The 17,537-nt window shown below is 44.5% G+C and overlaps 1 protein-coding gene across 3 annotated transcripts in view; it reads right to left on the bottom strand.

Annotated features, from left to right (window-relative positions):
* WAPL (WAPL cohesin release factor) overlaps positions 1–9,910 on the bottom strand; it is an 80,894-nt gene extending 70,984 nt beyond the window's left edge. For 2 of the 3 annotated variants that reach the window (XM_075561000.1, XM_075560998.1), the window contains exons 1-2: positions 9,418–9,847; positions 5,627–6,147 (exon numbers count right to left, since the gene is read on the bottom strand). In XM_075561000.1, coding sequence (XP_075417115.1) covers positions 5,627–6,125 — 499 coding nt within the window. In that variant the 5' untranslated portion in view covers positions 6,126–6,147; positions 9,418–9,847. The other variant, XM_075560999.1, reaches the window with a different exon arrangement.
* Between the last annotated feature and the right edge of the window lie 7,627 nt (positions 9,911–17,537).

Consider the following 17,537-nt stretch of genomic DNA (forward strand, 5'->3'; position numbering starts at 1 on the left):
CAAAGCTATATATAATACTAAAGGGAAGTGCAGAACAATTATTAAGATAGTAATAAGGCCTTCCAGTTTGAGAATTCTAATTGCCTTGTAATAACAGATGTATGCAAACAATAAAATTATTTTTCAGGGCACATGAAATATAAAGAAACAAAGATAACAATAAAACATGGGTGGAGGGATATTTAGTATATACTTTCTTGTATGTTATGGAAAATAAGTTCCTAACAACTTACCCTCAAAATCTCACTGCCATCGAGTCAATTTTGACTTATACTAACCCAATAGAAGGCAGAACGGCCCCTTTCTGAGTTTCCCAGATCATAAATCTGTAACTGAGGAGAAAGCTTCATCTTTCTCCACAGAACAGCTGGTGGATTCAAACTGCTGACTACCAGCTCAACAGGTAAACCACCAGGGCTCCTTAAAACACTCTAGGATTTTAGACATACAAACAGCTTACGGGGAACACTCATGGTAACCAGTAGTGAACTACCTTAGACACAGACACAAGGAAAGCAAAATGGTTTACTAAGAAAAAACAAACACAAAAATAAAAAGACACAGGATGAAGACATGCCAAATCCCAGTAAAGAGAATTAACTCACTTTTCCTTGTAGTTTTAACTCACTTTTGCTTATAGTTAAACAAGTGGCCATCTAGCAGGGAAGCAACGAAGGCCATGTGGGAGAAGCACACCAACTGTGTGATCATGAGGTGTCCACAGGGCAGACAGGGGGAAGGGGTTGCTAATAATAGCATTGCAGACTGTGTAGCCCCCACACTGGAGGGGAGCAAACCACACAATCTGTATGTGAGTGGATATACTGGATGGTGTAAGACACAGCAACAAATACAACAGCTCCTGGGGTACAGGGTGGGGGAGGGAGGGGATAGAGGGGTGCTGATACCAAGGACTTCAAGAAGAAAATGTGTTGAAACCGTGGTAACACATGTACACTAATGCTTGATGTGACTGAATTATGGAATGTTTTACCTTAAGAGCTCCCAATAAAATAATTTGAGTTGCTTTCATGGGAACGTCTATAAAGAGGCATTCTCTAGAGGACGATACTGACCGTGTCTGAACTTACACATTGCTGCTTGGCAAAACCCACCAGTACTCCCCATGCCCGGCACTGCCCTTCAAGGGCTTCCCTGACTTGCTCTACAAACTCAGCCGCCATGTCCATTGAACTTCTGCCAACACTCCACTAGATAGAAGATAATCAAGTCTGAACCATGTCCTTTTCAGACTCTTCCAAACATCATCTGATTAGCTGTTTTTTTCCTCTCCCCTTACCACAAAAAATTCTGTCATGAATCAGAGAGCAGGAGAGAAGTTGAAAGAGTTAGATCCTACCCTCATGCTAAAGTTTACTATGGCAGGGAAAGTTTGGGGGTTGGGGAGCTAACAATGAATGCCAGAATAAAGAAAATGTTGATTTTTAATATGATTGAGTTCTTGAATCACCTAATTTGTGACTTATATGCCAATAAAATTGTTTTATAAAAATATTAACTCACTTTCTGGTTATAGTGAATGCAAATGGATTAAGTGTTCCTATAGAAACAGAGCAGCAAAGCACAAAATAATTTATGTTATCAAGGGTTCGTGAAGGAGGGGGAAGCAGGGAGGGAGGGGAAAAATGAGGAGTTGATATCAAGGGCTCAAGTAGAAAGTAAATGTTTTGAGAATGATGATGGCAACAAATGTCCTTGACACAATGGATGTACGTATGGATTGTGATAAGAATTGTATGAGCCCACAATAAATTGATTTTTTTAAATCAAAAACAAAAACCATAATACAAACCATGACATATACATGCTGTTTACAAGAGACATACACCTTAGCCCCAACAAGAAAAATAGGTTGAAAGTTAAAGAATATAAGAAAAAACCTGACACACATGGTAGCCAACTAAAAGGGGGGGGGACATGAGTAGCGGGGGCACAGGGCACTAACCCACCCAAGGGAAGGGTATTGTTTATATCTCCACAGGGAAAGAGGGACCAGACTTCAACCCAGTGCTCCAAGATGTGAATGCAACATACTGACACAAAGCAGGAAACCAATAAAGAGGTTTGAGGGGCTGGCACCATTCCCAACTACATGGGCAACACCCCCCCCCCCCCAAGAAGGCAGAAGAATTCACTTCACTTCAGAGGACGGCACGGAAACTACAGCTCAGGGAGAGGGACATGTCTGTCTGATCAGAGCACACGGGAGCAAATGAAGGAGGAGGAAGAGTGGAACAGTTCCTAGCCCACTAAGCCTGAGGCCAATATTCCCATTCAGAGCAGCCGAAGCACAGAAGGGACCATAGGGCCGGTCCCACTATAAGACATGCCATCCCTCACTGACCCTTAATACTATGGGGGACAATACTGGAGATATAGTGTGGGAATTGCGCCCAATCTGACCCCGCCACACTGACGCAAAACACTAAGGGTGTGCAACAGAACAGCAAGAGGAGCAGAGCAATGAAGTCCCCAGGGAATACCAAAAATAGACTGTGGGGCCAGGGCGTGGCACCCCATCAGACTCAACTGGAAAACACTCCTAAAGGTCAATAAATAGACCTTGAACTATTTTTAAAAAAACCCAAAAAGTTCACATGCAAATAACCAAAAGAAAAGGGTTAGCATTCTTACAAACATAGAGAATCGAATTTAAGACAAAATCAGAAGAGTGATGGACATGATAGTACAATAATGGTACAGGACCAGGTAGTGTCTCATTCTGTGTGCACTGGGTTGCCGCGGGCTGGAACTGACTCGATGGCACTAACAACATAGTAATGAAAAGGTCAACTCACCATGAAGATCAAATGATCATAGATATATGAGGGAGTACCCCCCGAAAAAACAATACTTCAGTTAAAACATACAGCATTATCAGCAACAAAACAACAAACTTTATGTCTAACAGTAAAAACCAAAAAAAACCAACTTTCAATTAAAAGCAAAGGATTTCCAAAAAATAAGAAAAATAAAAGCAAAGGCTTTCTGCAAGTAAAGACAATGACACTCTGATGGACATAATACGAGTATCAAGACGCAAGGGAAATGATAAATTTTGAGAGGGAGGGGCAAAAAGAGAATGGTCAAAGTATAGAAGCAATTCTAGAAAGAGCCAATTTGCAAACTTAGAAACCATTTAAGAACTGCTAACTTGACAAAATAATAACTTATAAATTATCAAGGGTTCATGAGGGAGGGGGAGTGGGGAGGGAGGGGGAAAAATTGAGGAGCTGATACCAAAGGCTCAAGTAGAAACAAATGTTTTGAGAATGATGGCAACAAATGTACAAATGTGCTTGACACAGTGGATGGGTGTGTGGATTATAAGTGATGTACAAGCCCCCAATAACAGGGTTAAAAAACCCCAAATTGCTAACTTGCATATTGCTAACTCATAAGCTCAGAGTCAATTATGAGTCACAATAAGTCTATCGGACAGAGTAGAACTGCCTCTGTGGGTTTCCCAGACTGTAACTCTTGGCTAGAGCAAAGAGCCTCATCTTTCTCCCAAGAGGCTGGTGGTTTCAAACTGCTGATCTTGCCAGTAGTTTAGCACAGAATTTCTTGTGTGTATTAGAGAACTATTGAGACGTATTCTCTCTCAAAGTTCCTTCCTTATCCACTGCAGCTGAGTGGTTAAGTGGGAAGAGAAAAATATATAGGGTTACACCATTCACTTCCAACTCAAGGTAATGTTCTTGAACATCTACTAGTCGGAATTTCAGTATATATTTTGAGTTCTCACAATCAGTTCAGAGTATGAGCCTCAGAATTATATTTAGTTATAAACATTAGACTAGGAATTGTTTCCATTTCTCACCATGCAAATTCAAATGGCAGTTTGGGCACATATAAAAATATCAGCAGTCACAAAAGCCATTGCTGTCTGTTGCTGTTAAGGGTCCTTGAGTCAATTCCAACTGGACTCACTTGTCTAAGCAGGCGTCAAAAAGTTCGTAGAAAAATGGAATTAAAGGCAATGGCATTTTTTCAAACTTTCTGGACCCCCCTCATTTAACAAAAGGGCATCCTTCCCGGTCCTGCACCCTCCTCACAATTGTTTCAGGCACTGTGTCAATTGCTGCCCATAAATATTTAATTTCCTAGGTTCCTGGAATCCCTTTAAGCATTATTTAATCCTTATCAATACCCCAGCCATCAGAGCCTCTCTTGATCCCTTGACCATCCACCCTCATTGGCTCAGCCTCATCTTCCACTAGCCTGCCTTACAAGGTGGATTAAGTAGTAAAGGACCTCTGAGAACCAAGTGCCATTAAGAACATTTGATAAATGAAGTTAATAGCATTTGGCTGACACGCAGTAGGTATTCAATAAACGTGGTGTTGAAAAATCAATGAGTGAATCGTTTCGACCCACCACTACAGTCACTAACTTCTTTGCTGGTACTGTATGAAAAGAAGAGCTTAAAGGTCATTTCAGCACAATTTTATGTGCTGAATTTAAGGGCTGACCTGTGAAAACTTCTACATTCTCAGTGTTTTAAATGAAGACTTCACCCACCACTAACTTATAAAAGTGTGCTTCAGGAGAAATGTAGACAAAGCAGCAAGGACAGCCAACCGAGAATTAACCAAGAAGAGCAACAGAGTGACAGTAACAGCCGGCTTACCCTCCCATCCAAGGGTGAGAGTACGAAAGGAGTGAAAATGTTCAGCATTTTTATTAAAACTATGCAAGGCACACTCTCCTATGCCATTTAATCCACCTGTATTAAGCTCCCCAAAGAACAAGTCCCATCGAAGAATTCAGTGTGGGACAAACTAAGTTTTGTATTTCCTTCAAATTACAAGATCTATAGAAATATTCCTATCACTGAAGTGTGACTATTAACTTGAGAACTAAGCTGTTTGTCATGTGCAATTGATGTCTTTGTCCTATTAATGGCGGTGTTCTCTTCTCGCACATTCCATTTCAGTGCTTTAGTCTTTTAATTAATTGTGCCTTTATCATTTATTATTAAGTCCAAAGTCTCTTACATTTGAGTAGAAACAGAGCTAACAAAATATACCATTTTATGAAAGTACTAGATTGCAGATTATGCATTAACATTTTAAAAAACAAAACAAAAAAAGAAAAACCAACACCACCCCACCAGAATTATGGATTAAAACATAATATAAATTACTAGTACCCCCAAAGGATTCCACACTAATCTCAATTTGTACCAAAGTTCCCTTAGTAGATAAATCTGGAGGGAAGGGTATCCCTCCATTGTAAATGCTCATCTCAAATTCTCATAATCAATACCCTTCCAAACTCTCTATAAAGTAGCAGAAACGAGACACGTAAATCATACTGTAAGAGTTGTATCTAGCTGGAACTGGAGTCAGATTTATAAATGGCTGTTCCCAAAATGCACTCTTAAAAGTCTAGATCATTAATATCCAAGTTATTTAAATGAAATTCCAACTCCCAATTGATTTCTTTATAAAATGGCAATATTCCCCAATGAATGCAGAAAGAAAATCCAAGCTGTATTAATATTTTAGGATTTAAGTCATTTAACTAAAATGGCTTGCCTGAAGAAAAAAAAAAGGCTCGCCTGATGCTATAGATCAGGATAAAGGAAATCAAAACTTACCTGAAGTTATTAATTTAGCACAGCTACTTTTGCTTGCGTCACCTTCTAAGACACGGTTTGTGCTCCTTTCTTTTCCAACAAGAGTATCCTCCACAGGTAAGCATTTGTCAGATTCAACATTGTCTTCACCCACTGAATGACCAATTTTGCTATTAGCTTCAAGTACAGATGTGATATCTTCCAGCTGAGCAGCGTCACTAGATTCTGAATAGGAGGAACCCTTACCCTGGGCTAAATTTTTCGAAGAAACTGGTAGAGATTCATCATCACTATCAAATCCAAAAGGATCCCCAGTATTTTCTTCTTCCACTTTAGGTTTCTTCGGGATTTCTTGGATGTCTGGTTTGAAATTGGGCCTCTTCTGCCCTAATTTAGCCATAAATGTGGTCTCTCCCCATTTTGTGCTAAGGGTGGTGCGTTTGTTGGAAAAGACTTCATCAAATTTTGAACTGCCATTTCCTCCCTTCCTACTGTATGTTTTCCCAAATCTGGATGTCATTTTGACACCTGTTTCATATTCTCTGTAGGGAAAAAAAACACAAATATATGTGTATATATAAATATACACAAACACTATATAAAATTAAATATGTAACACTGAATATAAAAACTAAACTTTTAAAAGTGCCATCTTATTTTTCAACCTTAGAAGTCAACTTTAAAAATTGATTTAAAAGTCTACAACTATACCACCCTGAATGTGCCCTAATCTCAGAAGCTAAACAGGGATGAGCCTGGTTAGTACTAACATGGGGAAAATGGAGGGCAAGAGGAAGGCTCATTTTTTACTTCATATGTACATATTCATAGACAATTTCCAAAGTAAAATAGCTTGACTACCAATTTCTAAAAGAGCATCCCCAAAATCAACTTACAGTAAAACAGCTACATTATAAATGAACAATTTACTCTGCATATATCATTTTTACCTTTAAAAAACCAATCTGAAAAGAATCAATACCTTAATATACTGGAAGAGCTTAAATAGAACAAAATGTTGATATTTTTTCTGCCTTTCAAAATGTCAAATAGTTGATGAAAATTAGGATTTAAGAAAAAAAATTTCAGACCACTTACTCATTTAACAGAGCCCTGGGGGCATAGTGGATACGAGTTAGGCTACAATCCATAAAATCAGCAGTTCAATACCACCAGGGGCCAGGGGGTTCCAGAAACAGTATCTGAAACTCACAGGGGCAGTTCTACCCTGTCCCTAGAGGAGCTATGAGTGGGCATGGACTCCACAGCAGTTGAGTTTATTCATATTAAGTAAAAAGGGTCAGAATGTGGTGCTTTCTTATGTATTACTGCTTGTATCTCTTAACTCAAACTTAAAGATTCTAATTCTTGGTCTAATATATTTTCAACGGTTACTTGAAAATGTCCTTAGATCAGCGGTTCTCAACCTGTGGGTCTTGACCCCTTTGAGGGATCGAAGAACCCTTTCACAGGGGTAGCCCGATTCAGAACAGTAGTAAAATGACAGCTATGAAGTAGCAACGAAAATAATGTTATGGTTGGGGGTTACCACCACATGAACTGTCTTAATGGGTCGCGGCATTAGGAAGGTTAAGAACCACTGCCTTAGATAGTCACATCCCAACTCCTTGTCCCTAGAGTGCGGTTCTCATTTGCAGTTAAATTTTCTGGAACTGGTAAATACCAGCACACTACAGTGGTCCATGTAATATTAATCAAAGCAACAGAAACAGATTATTTGTATTTTCCTGTTAGTTTTATAAAGAAGCATAGAATTTACCTACATTAATAAGAAATTCTTTTTTTTTAAAGTCCACTAACATCAAGTTAATTCCAACTCAACATGAAGTGACTAGAGCCCTAAAGGACAGAGTAGAACAGCACCAAAGGGTTACCAAAGTCGTCAATCTATAGAAACAGACCGTCATGTCACGTTGTCTGTCTTCGGTAGTGAGGCAGGTGGATTTGAACTATCAACCTTTTCCACTTTGCAGTCCAACTCTTAACCCACTGAGCCAAGAGAAAATTGTCAGGGCAGTAAGGGTCAAATTTTATAAAAAGCAAATTACATTATTTTAATGCTGTACTTCGTCTCCATTATCTCAGACGTAGAGTTTAAATTCCATGATAACTTGGAATAAAATAAACTGCCTCCAGGCTTAAAATTTTCCATTACTTTGAAACTTTCAACACAATTTCACTTACATTTTACCTATAACTCCAAGTTTTGTAGCGACCCACTAGCCAACTTAGTTTAACATAGATTCAATAGAAAAAGTCCCCCCTCCTATGGTTGGTTAGAAGCCAATTCTAATCTGGCAAAATAATGATCTGGTCACCATACATATCTGTGTTAAAAGAAAATAGCAATATAATTTGCATCTGAAAAATATGTTAACAAGTCATAAAACTGGCTACCTGGAGAAAACATCTTTCCCTTATAATACAGATTTATACTAAAGAATTTTGCTTTATCTTTGTTACTTATATCCTAAACAAAACTATACAAACTGGGAAGCTAGCATGGACAACTGTCATTTTCCTCTCAATTCCTTCAAGAAAGTAAAGCCCTGACCTGCAGACCTCCCCGCACAGATACATTAACGATGTCTGAACGTTCTGGACACACATGGGCAATGACCTGAAAATGCAAACTAAGGCCACGCCAAAAATTTCAACTTGAGCTTCTTCATGCCCGACAGCAGAACAATGACACTGAAACAGTCTTAGGAAAACACATTCACTGCTGAAAATCTTAAATCGAGTCACCTACTTTGGAGATAAGGAGTTATTCTAAATAACAATATTTCGCCTACGTTTCAAGAAAGCACGTCTTGTAAACGTCAGCTATCTTTTTTCTAATACTAAGTAGGGAGTGTGAAATGAGACCAGCGTAGATAAAATCTAAGTGCTAATGTGCAGAATCTAAGGAAGTGATGGATGACAAGGGACTTCTACTTTTTGTTTCCTTTGTAGTTTTCCATAAATGTTCTTTTTCTTTCCTAAGTTCGCAGACTATTGCCGTGGCATGATCTCAGTAAAATATGGATCAATTTATCAATGAGTGCAGAAATTGCTATACACTTTTAAGTGGACCCCAAGCACAGAAAGGACACCTTGTTCAGGCTTCAAACTCGAAAGACTCCCCTAAGTGGAAAAGAATTCACAACCAAGTCTTTCACAACCAAGTCTTTTCAGTTGACAGACTTTAGCCTCGACCCAAAGCAAGGTCGATTTTTCCAGAGAAATGAACGATAGGAGCCCCACACACGTTCGCCCTTTCCAAATCTACCGTCTCGTCCGCCTTAGGCCTTCCATAAAAGGTTAAGTCGAAGGGGGCAGATCGAACCTCCCAGAAAGCCTCACCTGGAGGCTGACGGTGCGTAAGGAGGTAGGGGGAGAGGCGGCCCTCCTCCGGCTGGAAGCTCCGGCAACTTTTCTTTTCCCCTCCCCACCCCGCCGCCTAGGAAAGGGATGTTGCTCCCAACGCCCCGGAAGCCTCCGCCGTCACCGAATCCCCAGGACCGTGTCAAGGCCTCAGTGCCGGTGAGAGGGGTGAGAGGCGCAGGGAAAGATCTACGGCTCAGATCAACATCCTAGGCGCGGCTTAGGGAGCCAGAGAAATCGGCAACCGCCCGGAAAGAACTCAGAAAAAGGGAAAGAGGGGCGAAAAAATACAGAGTTCTGTAGGTTGTTCCCCTGCCCAACTTCCTGCGAGACTGGGCAGGGGAGGCAGGGAGACTCTCACCACCCCCGGCGTCCCCCACCCGGACTCGCGCCGGGCCTCGGCAGCCGCCCGAGACCTCACTTACCCTCGGCGCCTGGCGGGTGCTTTGGCCTCGGGCCGCCTCCGCCTCTCCCGCTCCCAACGGCCCACGGACGGGCGCGGGAGCCCCGCGCGGGAGAGCAGGGCCGGCGGGTGCGCGAAGTGAGGAAGGGGGATGATGGAGGGAGTTCCGCCACCGTCAAAACCCGGGACTCCGATTTCGGTAAATAGGAAACCGGAGGGGGCTGGGGGGTTGGAGGCGGCGACCCCGCAACTTCCCTCCCCGCCTTGACCGCCGCCGGCCGGGCCCGGGACTAGGCCTCCTGGGCCGCCACCGCCGGAACCGGTACCGGAGCCCGCTACGTGCCCCCGCTGGGCCGCCGCCACCTCCTGCGCCGCCGCTTCCGCCGGTGAATGGTCAGCGCTGGAGTTTGAACAGGGCCCTGAACCATCTCAACGCCATTTGCGCTCCCGGCCCCCACCTCCTTCCTCCAACAGCCGCTCGCTCCGTCACTCCGCTTCCCACAGGCCCCGCGCGGCCGTCCGACCCCGCAGCCAATAGCGCGGCCGCTTACTCAAACCGCCGCGCAGGCGCCGCGTCACGCACGCTCCGGGGCCCGCCATTGGTTCGGGCGCTGGGCCCGACGGGAGTCGTAGTCCGAGTCCGCTAAAACCCCACCATGGAGCGTCCGAAGGCGAGTGGGCAGCGGGTGGAATGGTCGCTGTTGGCCTGGCCCACCCCCCTCCACCCCCGCGATTGGGATCGAGGTCCCGCTCCAGCCCCGCCGGGAGAAGCAGGTGCCGCGAGGGAGAGCCGGGGACGCAGTGCAGGCAGCTGTGTCAATCGTTTCCCCTCCAGGGACTCGCCGGTGTCTGGGGACAGTGGGTTATGCAGCTGCGCCGGGCCTGCTGGGGCCACCGCTTGGGAAAGGGGAGGCCGGGAACTCCCGGCTCCGAGCCGCCTTCGACCTGGCCTTGCGGGTCAGGGCCGGGCGCAGGTAATGACAGTGCGGCGGGGGACGGGAAGGCCTGAGGCTTGGACGCACGGCGGCCACCGGTTCCAGCCTGTCGGACCACATACCCTCATAATGTATTCCATCAGCCCCACTCCCGTGCAGTGATGGCCCCGTGACTATTGGAGTGTAACGATTATTAAGGGATCATCATTTTAACCTTATTGGGTGTGATCACGGGTTATGTGGGTTTTTTTTTTTAATATTTACGTTAACACGCTAAACATTCGATGGATAAGTTAATGTGGTGTCTGAATTTATTTTTTTCAAATACTCCTGTACAAAAAAAGCCGGGGAAAGGATAAAATAAGAACGCGAGATGCCTTTCACTGTTGAAACTGAGTGGTGCATAACACATGGACAGACACCTTATAAAAATCTAACTGTATGGCTGATATTTTCCATAATAAAAGTTAAAGAAATAAACCAATGATTGCCTCTGGGGAGATGGGGGGTGATGAGAGGAAGGAAGATTCTTTTTTTGGGTGTGCATTTTTGTTGCTGTTGGAGGGTTTTTTTCCGTGTCAGGATATTACCTATTCAGAAAATTGGAAAGTTATTTTTAAAAGGCCGCAGTGGGAGCACATCGTTCCAGAGAGTAGCACAGCCGGTTCTTCCTAATACAAGTGCATGACTCATCAAACTGGGGTGTTCCTTTTGTTTGGAAGGCTGTTAGTGGAGACCCACCTGGGATATTAGGAAAATACTGTAATTGCTTTCCGTGAAGAGCCCACCCTTCTTCCCTGAGTAGATACTTTGATTAGAATGCACCAAGCTCCCTCCAATATATTGGGGGGAATTCTGAGTAAAAAAAAAAAAAAGTAATTTACAACTCCTACTGCCCTCCCCAATATGAATGTAACATCTTTAGATGATTTCCTTTGGTGTGATAACTTGCAAATTCATGCTCTGACATTTACACTGTCCTCTAGGACGGTACCAGTACTTCCTCTTTTTAAAAACAAATTCTTATGTAGCTTATGAGCGTAAATTATAAGTGTGTGTTCCACTGAGGGAAGTACCCTTAGGACCTCCATTTGGATCTGTTGTGTAGGTTTTTTGAGAGATCAGTATAGGATTGTCTGAGGATTGCAGGCAGAGGTGCAGGCTATATTTATAATTATCCATGTGACCCTTGTGGTTATTAGGTGCCATTAAGTCGGTTCCAACTCAGCAGTCCTAAGTACAACAGAGAAAACACTGCCTGGTCCTGCAGACATCCTCCAGATGATCTTTCCTATGTGGGTGACAAGGTGGAAGGTGCTAATTAGCGGGTAATTATCAGAAGCAAAAACCAAGATCAAAAAGCCCAGTGGCCAAAGAGACAACTGGCAAGGTTTTCTTGTAAGAGAGTGCTGTGAACCATGACACCAAAGATGTATTCAATAAACCCTGGCAAATACACTGCCATGGAAGAATGTGTTTTTTAAGGAAAAGTCATTGGAATGCTTGTTACCCTACCAACCACGGAAGATTTCCAGCAAAACTTTTTGTTTGGTGGTTGTGTTAATAATAGAACTTGGGGTCTGTTAAATTCTACTTGCTACGCACATAGTGGCCCCTGGTCAACAGCAGAGGCAAAACCCGGAAGCTTGTTGGAAATACAGATTTTCTGCCCCAGTCCAACTCCACTGGATCAAAATCTGCACTTTACAGGATCCCCCCAAGTGAACAGCTCTCACATTGAATTTGAGCAAGCGGTGACTTAAAATATGTCCATAGTAAATCTATCTTGAAGGGAGTCACGGCTAGAATGCTCCCTAGAAGCGAGATGGCGAAACTTCGAGTCTCCCGTACTTTGGACACATTATCAGGAAAAACCAATCCCTGGAAAAGGACATCATTCTGTAAAGCAGAGAGCAGAAAGAGAGCAAGCCCCTGAAGGAGATGTATTGGCACCGCAGCTACAGCCATGGGCCAAACAACATTGTTAGGATGGCATAAGACGGGGCAACGTTGCCTTTTGTTGTACCTAGTGTCACTGTGAGCCTGGGCCAACTGGACAGTACCTAGTAACGACAACATGGCCCTGGACTACATTTTCTTTAACATAAAGGAGAGCACGGGTGCACGTTAAGAACCTACTGTGCTTCTGTTGTACTGGCACTTGTGAGCCTTCCGTGTCTTAGTGGTGGGGGAATGGCAGGATTGGTGTTTACTGAAAGCACTGAAAAGAATAAAGGCAGCAAATATACTAAGCATTAGCTATTCATGACGTCTAGATAGGCATACCTGGTAGAAAGTGGTAATTTCCAAAGTGGAATACTATGTGTGTGTGTCTAGCTTCTTGTTAGGAGCTGTCCAGTCAGTTCTGACTTGTAGCAACCCTGCTATTTATAGTAGTCCTGCTCTGCGCCATCCTTAACCATTGTGGTTACGTTTGCGGTCATTGTTGCCTTTGTCCTTTCGCTGGCCCTCAACTTAGTAGCTGAATAGTGTACAGAGCTATGCTAGGACTCTCCCCACACCACAGGAAGGTGGAAGGCCTGCCCCCTCTAGGGCACCTCCCTGAGGGAAGGTCAGACTCTCCTAGACCTTCAATCTCTACCTCCATCTTGGGCTCTGGAGCACTTCCTTTGAGTGGTTGGGGAAAGTTAATGCTCTGCTTCCACTGAGGTAGGCAAATGCTCCTGGAGGCCTCACTCCATTTGTTTTAGCCTTGAGTCCCACACCAGAGCTGTGTTCGTTTCTCTTTCACTTCATGACCAGCACCCCCCCCCTCACTCCCACCCTCTATGCAAGCTCAGGTATCCTTAGAGAATGCAAAAGGCTAACATTTGTTAACCAGAAAACTGGTGGGGGTTTTTTCTTTTAGAGTTTCTTATTATTTTTAATTAATCACTTTACTGGGGGACTCTTACGAATGTTATTTTACCTCCTCCTTCCCCATTCTCCCACCATCGTGAATCCTTGATCAATTATATTTTATTATTGTTATTCTGTGTCATACACCATCTGTGGTCTCCCTTCACTGGTGGTTTTCTTGAAGCACCGTGGAAGAAAGGCCTGGCCATCTATAGCCACAAAGTCAGCCATTAAAGCCTATGGAGCACAGCTCTACACTGACACTCGAGTCACCATGAGTTGGACTTGATGGCCACTTGTTGTTGTTGTTGTTTTATAACATTCTCTAATTTTTTCCAAATGTCAGATTTTTGCCCCAAACAAAATATTGACCCGAGCCAAGTGGTTTGTACTCTTGGCTGCTTCAGGATGCCCACCTGTGTGTGACCTGGAAGACAACAGCACCCATTACGTTGATCTGCACACAAGCGAGCTCCTACTTTCTGTAGCTGATAAGTCTACGAAAATCCTGCAAGAAAATCCGTTCTGCCACTGTTGTGCCCTCGGCTTACAAGGCCTGGGAATCGTCAGAAGCAGAAGCGCTAAGAAGGCCTTTTCAGCTATTAGATAGTGCAATGCGTTCAGAGACTGAAGTCAGAGAGGACCGAGTTGGCTCCAGCATGTTTCCCTTGTGGTCAGATATGGAGTAAAGTGCTGCACTGTAGAATTGCTCATTACAGGGCCCTGCTCTGAGCTGCTAGCAGTGGTTCGAACCTAGCAGTTGCTCAACTGAGAGCAAGAGAATGAGGCTGCTACTTCTGTAAAGATGTACCGTCTTGGAAACCAAGGGGGGCAGTTGTGTTCTGTCCTGTAGAGTGACTATGGGTTGAAACAGTAAGTTCAGTTTGTTTGTTTCTGTTTGTTTGAGTGGTTGTATATCAGGCTTTTCCCAGCACCATCTCCTTACTGTTGAAAAAAATAGCCAGACAGGTTCAGCGGGGCTTCTAGAGGTTCAGGGAGAAATTCCATCATCTTTGCATTCCATTTTTCTAACCGTGCTTGGAGGCCACCTCCCAGTTTGGGACTTTTGCATTTGTTCCTCCCCCTTCACACAGCGCTCTTCCTCCAGTGGCCTCACCCCTGTCAGGTCTTGACTCAATGTGATGCTTCAGTGTTTCTCCTGCAAGGCTATCTTACACTGCAACACACCCCAAGAACTCTGAATCCCTGCGTGATGTTTCTCCAGGCCACTTCCCCCATCAACCCAAGCGCGTATTTGGCATGTTGACTTTCTGTGTATCTCTTCCCCATGTGGGCAGACCTCTTCTTTATTGCTGTGCCCCTAGTCCTGAGAACAGCACCTGGCACAGAATGAGGCGCGGTGTTAGGGAAGCAAATGCCCCCGTTTCTGTTGCTCTCTTCCGTAGGATCAGGTCTGGGAAGGAGAGTGATTTTAAAATAGCTTGCGATGGCTTCACTTAACTTGGTGGCTCCAGTTTTCCCCCATGGGGAGAGGGGGGCTTTCTGGAGTTAACCTTTTGTTTCCGCCTTGGATAGGTTTTCATTCTGAGAAGTGAGAAAATTAATATCATGATAATCCCAATTGCCTTGTTTTCTAGAATAATTGGAATATGTTCTCTAGAGATGGAGACATTCTTTGGGGAAATAAACTGCTGTCTTGAGTAGTTGAAAGACAAAGCTAGGGAAGCATTCCCGAGGGTCATGTTGCCTGAAGAGGATTGGTCCCCACCAACCTCTCAGAGGTCTCGTGACCTGACCCTGGTCTCTGAAAACAGCCTCTGCCCTCTGAGCTACTCACCCATATTGCTCTGCGATACCCCTCCGATCAAACTTACCATCATCAACTGAATCTAAAATTATTGTTGCCAAGAGGCCCTGTGCTACCTGGCCTCTGCCTACTACAATCCCATTGCTACCTTGCAATCCTGCCTTCTGTCTGTTACTAGAATTTGCCAAACCAACTAATTGTACTTCCTGTTCCTTCGCTGGTCCTCAAAATAAGTACATGGCTCACTCCCTCACCCCATGCAGGCCTTTGTTCAAATATCTCCTGCTCAGTTATGGTTTCCTTGACCACGCTGCTTAAATGAAAATACTCAAGCTACCATGCATGTGCTCTGTAGCCCCTTCTCTGCCCTTCTCTCCCTAGTAGCTAGCATGTTTCTTTCAAATGTTGCTTCTTATCCATCCACCCTTTGAGAATCAGTCACTCCATGAGAACCTTTGTCCACTGCTATATGCCCAGCAAGGTGCCCTGGTGGCACAAATGGTTTAGCGACTGACTGCTAATCGGAAAGTCGACAGTTCAAACTCATCCAACAGCTCATAAGACAAAGAAAGACGTGGTGTTTTTAGACCAAAGTGCACTTTCTAAATTGCTGAAAGATACGGAGCAGGATTGAAATCTATGAGACGTTCCACGGTTCGTTATTTCTGACACCAGTTGCTAACTCAGGAACCCTGCTTCTCCACTGGCTTTGATCATTTGTTTCAGTGGCCTCGCAGAACACAGCCACTGTCTTCTGGTCGGGCTACAACTTAGGGTCAGGAGCAGGCAGCGCACATGCAAGGGCTGGAAAGGTCCCAGAGATGGCGAGCCCATCCTTCACTCCCTCAATGCAGGACAGCTTCCAACCAGGACACCTCTCTCCGTTGCTGTCCCCCATCCGGCCCCCTCATATCCGGTGTCTTCGCTGTGAATTGGCCCATCTAGCCATTGTCGCAGCTCGCTCAGCCACTGCTCTCCCAGCTACCATGCTCCACCACTGGGCTTCTCTACCATCGGGCCTATTTGTGATCGGCTACTTGGCAATCAGGCTACCCACCATCAACATCTCTGCTATTGACCTTTCTGCTGCTAACTGCCCTGGCTTATAGCCAGTGTAGCTGCCAGCTTGGTTTTCTCAGCTGCTCTCTTCCGTCAGGCCTCTGCTGGCTCAGCTCAGATCAGCTGCCACTCTCTCAGCAACCGTGTTCTACCACCCACCCGTTCTGTTAGCGCAGCTCAACCCTCAGGAGATCTGCTTTCAGTGTCTCTGCTGCTAACTGGACCACTCGGCTGCCACAAAGCTCTGAGCCAGCAACTCTTTCCAGCCTGGAGTCCTCGAAACTCTCTGGGGCTCAGCCACTCGTTATAAAGGGGTGAGTGGACCAGGGCTACCGGGTCCCAGCTCACACGCAGGCAGATTTATTCTAAACAAAACACGTTTCAACCTTTCTGTTGACCTTTTTGTTGTCAGTAGACGGCTACAGACAGAGTCTCTCAGTGATACACTTCTCTTCAGCTCAGGGGGATGCCTTCAGAAAACCCAGTCAGAGTCCTGCTAGGCCGTTTCATTCAAGGCAGAGTGAGCCGCTCAGCAGCGGCTATGGTGACTGGGGGATTCCCAAAAGGTGACCTTGCTAGACTTTCTCCAACAACACAGAACAATCACGGACTTAACAAGAAATTTTAAGAAAATGGAAAACTGCACTGGTGAAGAAAAGGCCAGAACTGTGCCCAGTAATTGTTTCCCATCATGAAAACACACTAGCTCCTTCTTGGAGGGGGACAAGGGCTAGCTTATGAGGATTCTGTTGGGAAACCTTACCCCATCCATCCTAGTCTTGATCTTGCCCCACAGGCTTCTTCAGAGCACTGCAAAGGGACCTGATTTGAATTCCTCCCGGATGCTTAAACTGCCATTTTGACTGAAAAGTCTAAAAGCACAGAATTCTTTGGGAAGGATTAGAGAGACAGAAACATCACCTTAAGTTTATAGACCTAGGTGGGCGGATAGGTCAAGAAACAATATCCTCACATTTTGACATTTTAAAAATAAGGTTCCAGCCAACAGTTCTGTCCACAGTCAATATTTTCTGTCAGTATTGGACTACAATCCCCACAATGTATAACATCACTTATCCCCACATCCTCCCTGCCTTTCCTATTTCAATTCCTCTTCCTCCTCTTCTGGCCTTTCATGCCTTGTGAGCAAATGCTACCCACTTGATCCCAAGTGCTTAATCTAAGAAATGCACACAGCCCTAGTGTATTATTCACTTTATAGACATCACTTATTTGGCTAAAAATCGAGCCACTTGAAGGATGTAATGGACCATCTCGATTCTACCAATAAATAGCATTTTTTATTATTTGAGTTCTCTTCCACATTTTTCTCCCACTCTGGTGATTTCTAGAGAGGTCCCTTTCAGAGTGGTCCGGAGTGGTAGCCAGGTACCGTCTGTTTCTTCTGGGCTCAGGATCGTGGAGGCTGAGGTTCAGGTTGCTTGCCCACTAGTCTCCTGGACGAATTGTTCCCACGTATCTTCAGCTTTCTTCTCTCTTCTTTGCTCTGGAAGGGGACAA

This window comes from Tenrec ecaudatus, chromosome 10 (genome assembly GCF_050624435.1).
Source record: "Tenrec ecaudatus isolate mTenEca1 chromosome 10, mTenEca1.hap1, whole genome shotgun sequence".
NCBI lineage: Eukaryota > Metazoa > Chordata > Mammalia > Afrosoricida > Tenrecidae > Tenrec > Tenrec ecaudatus.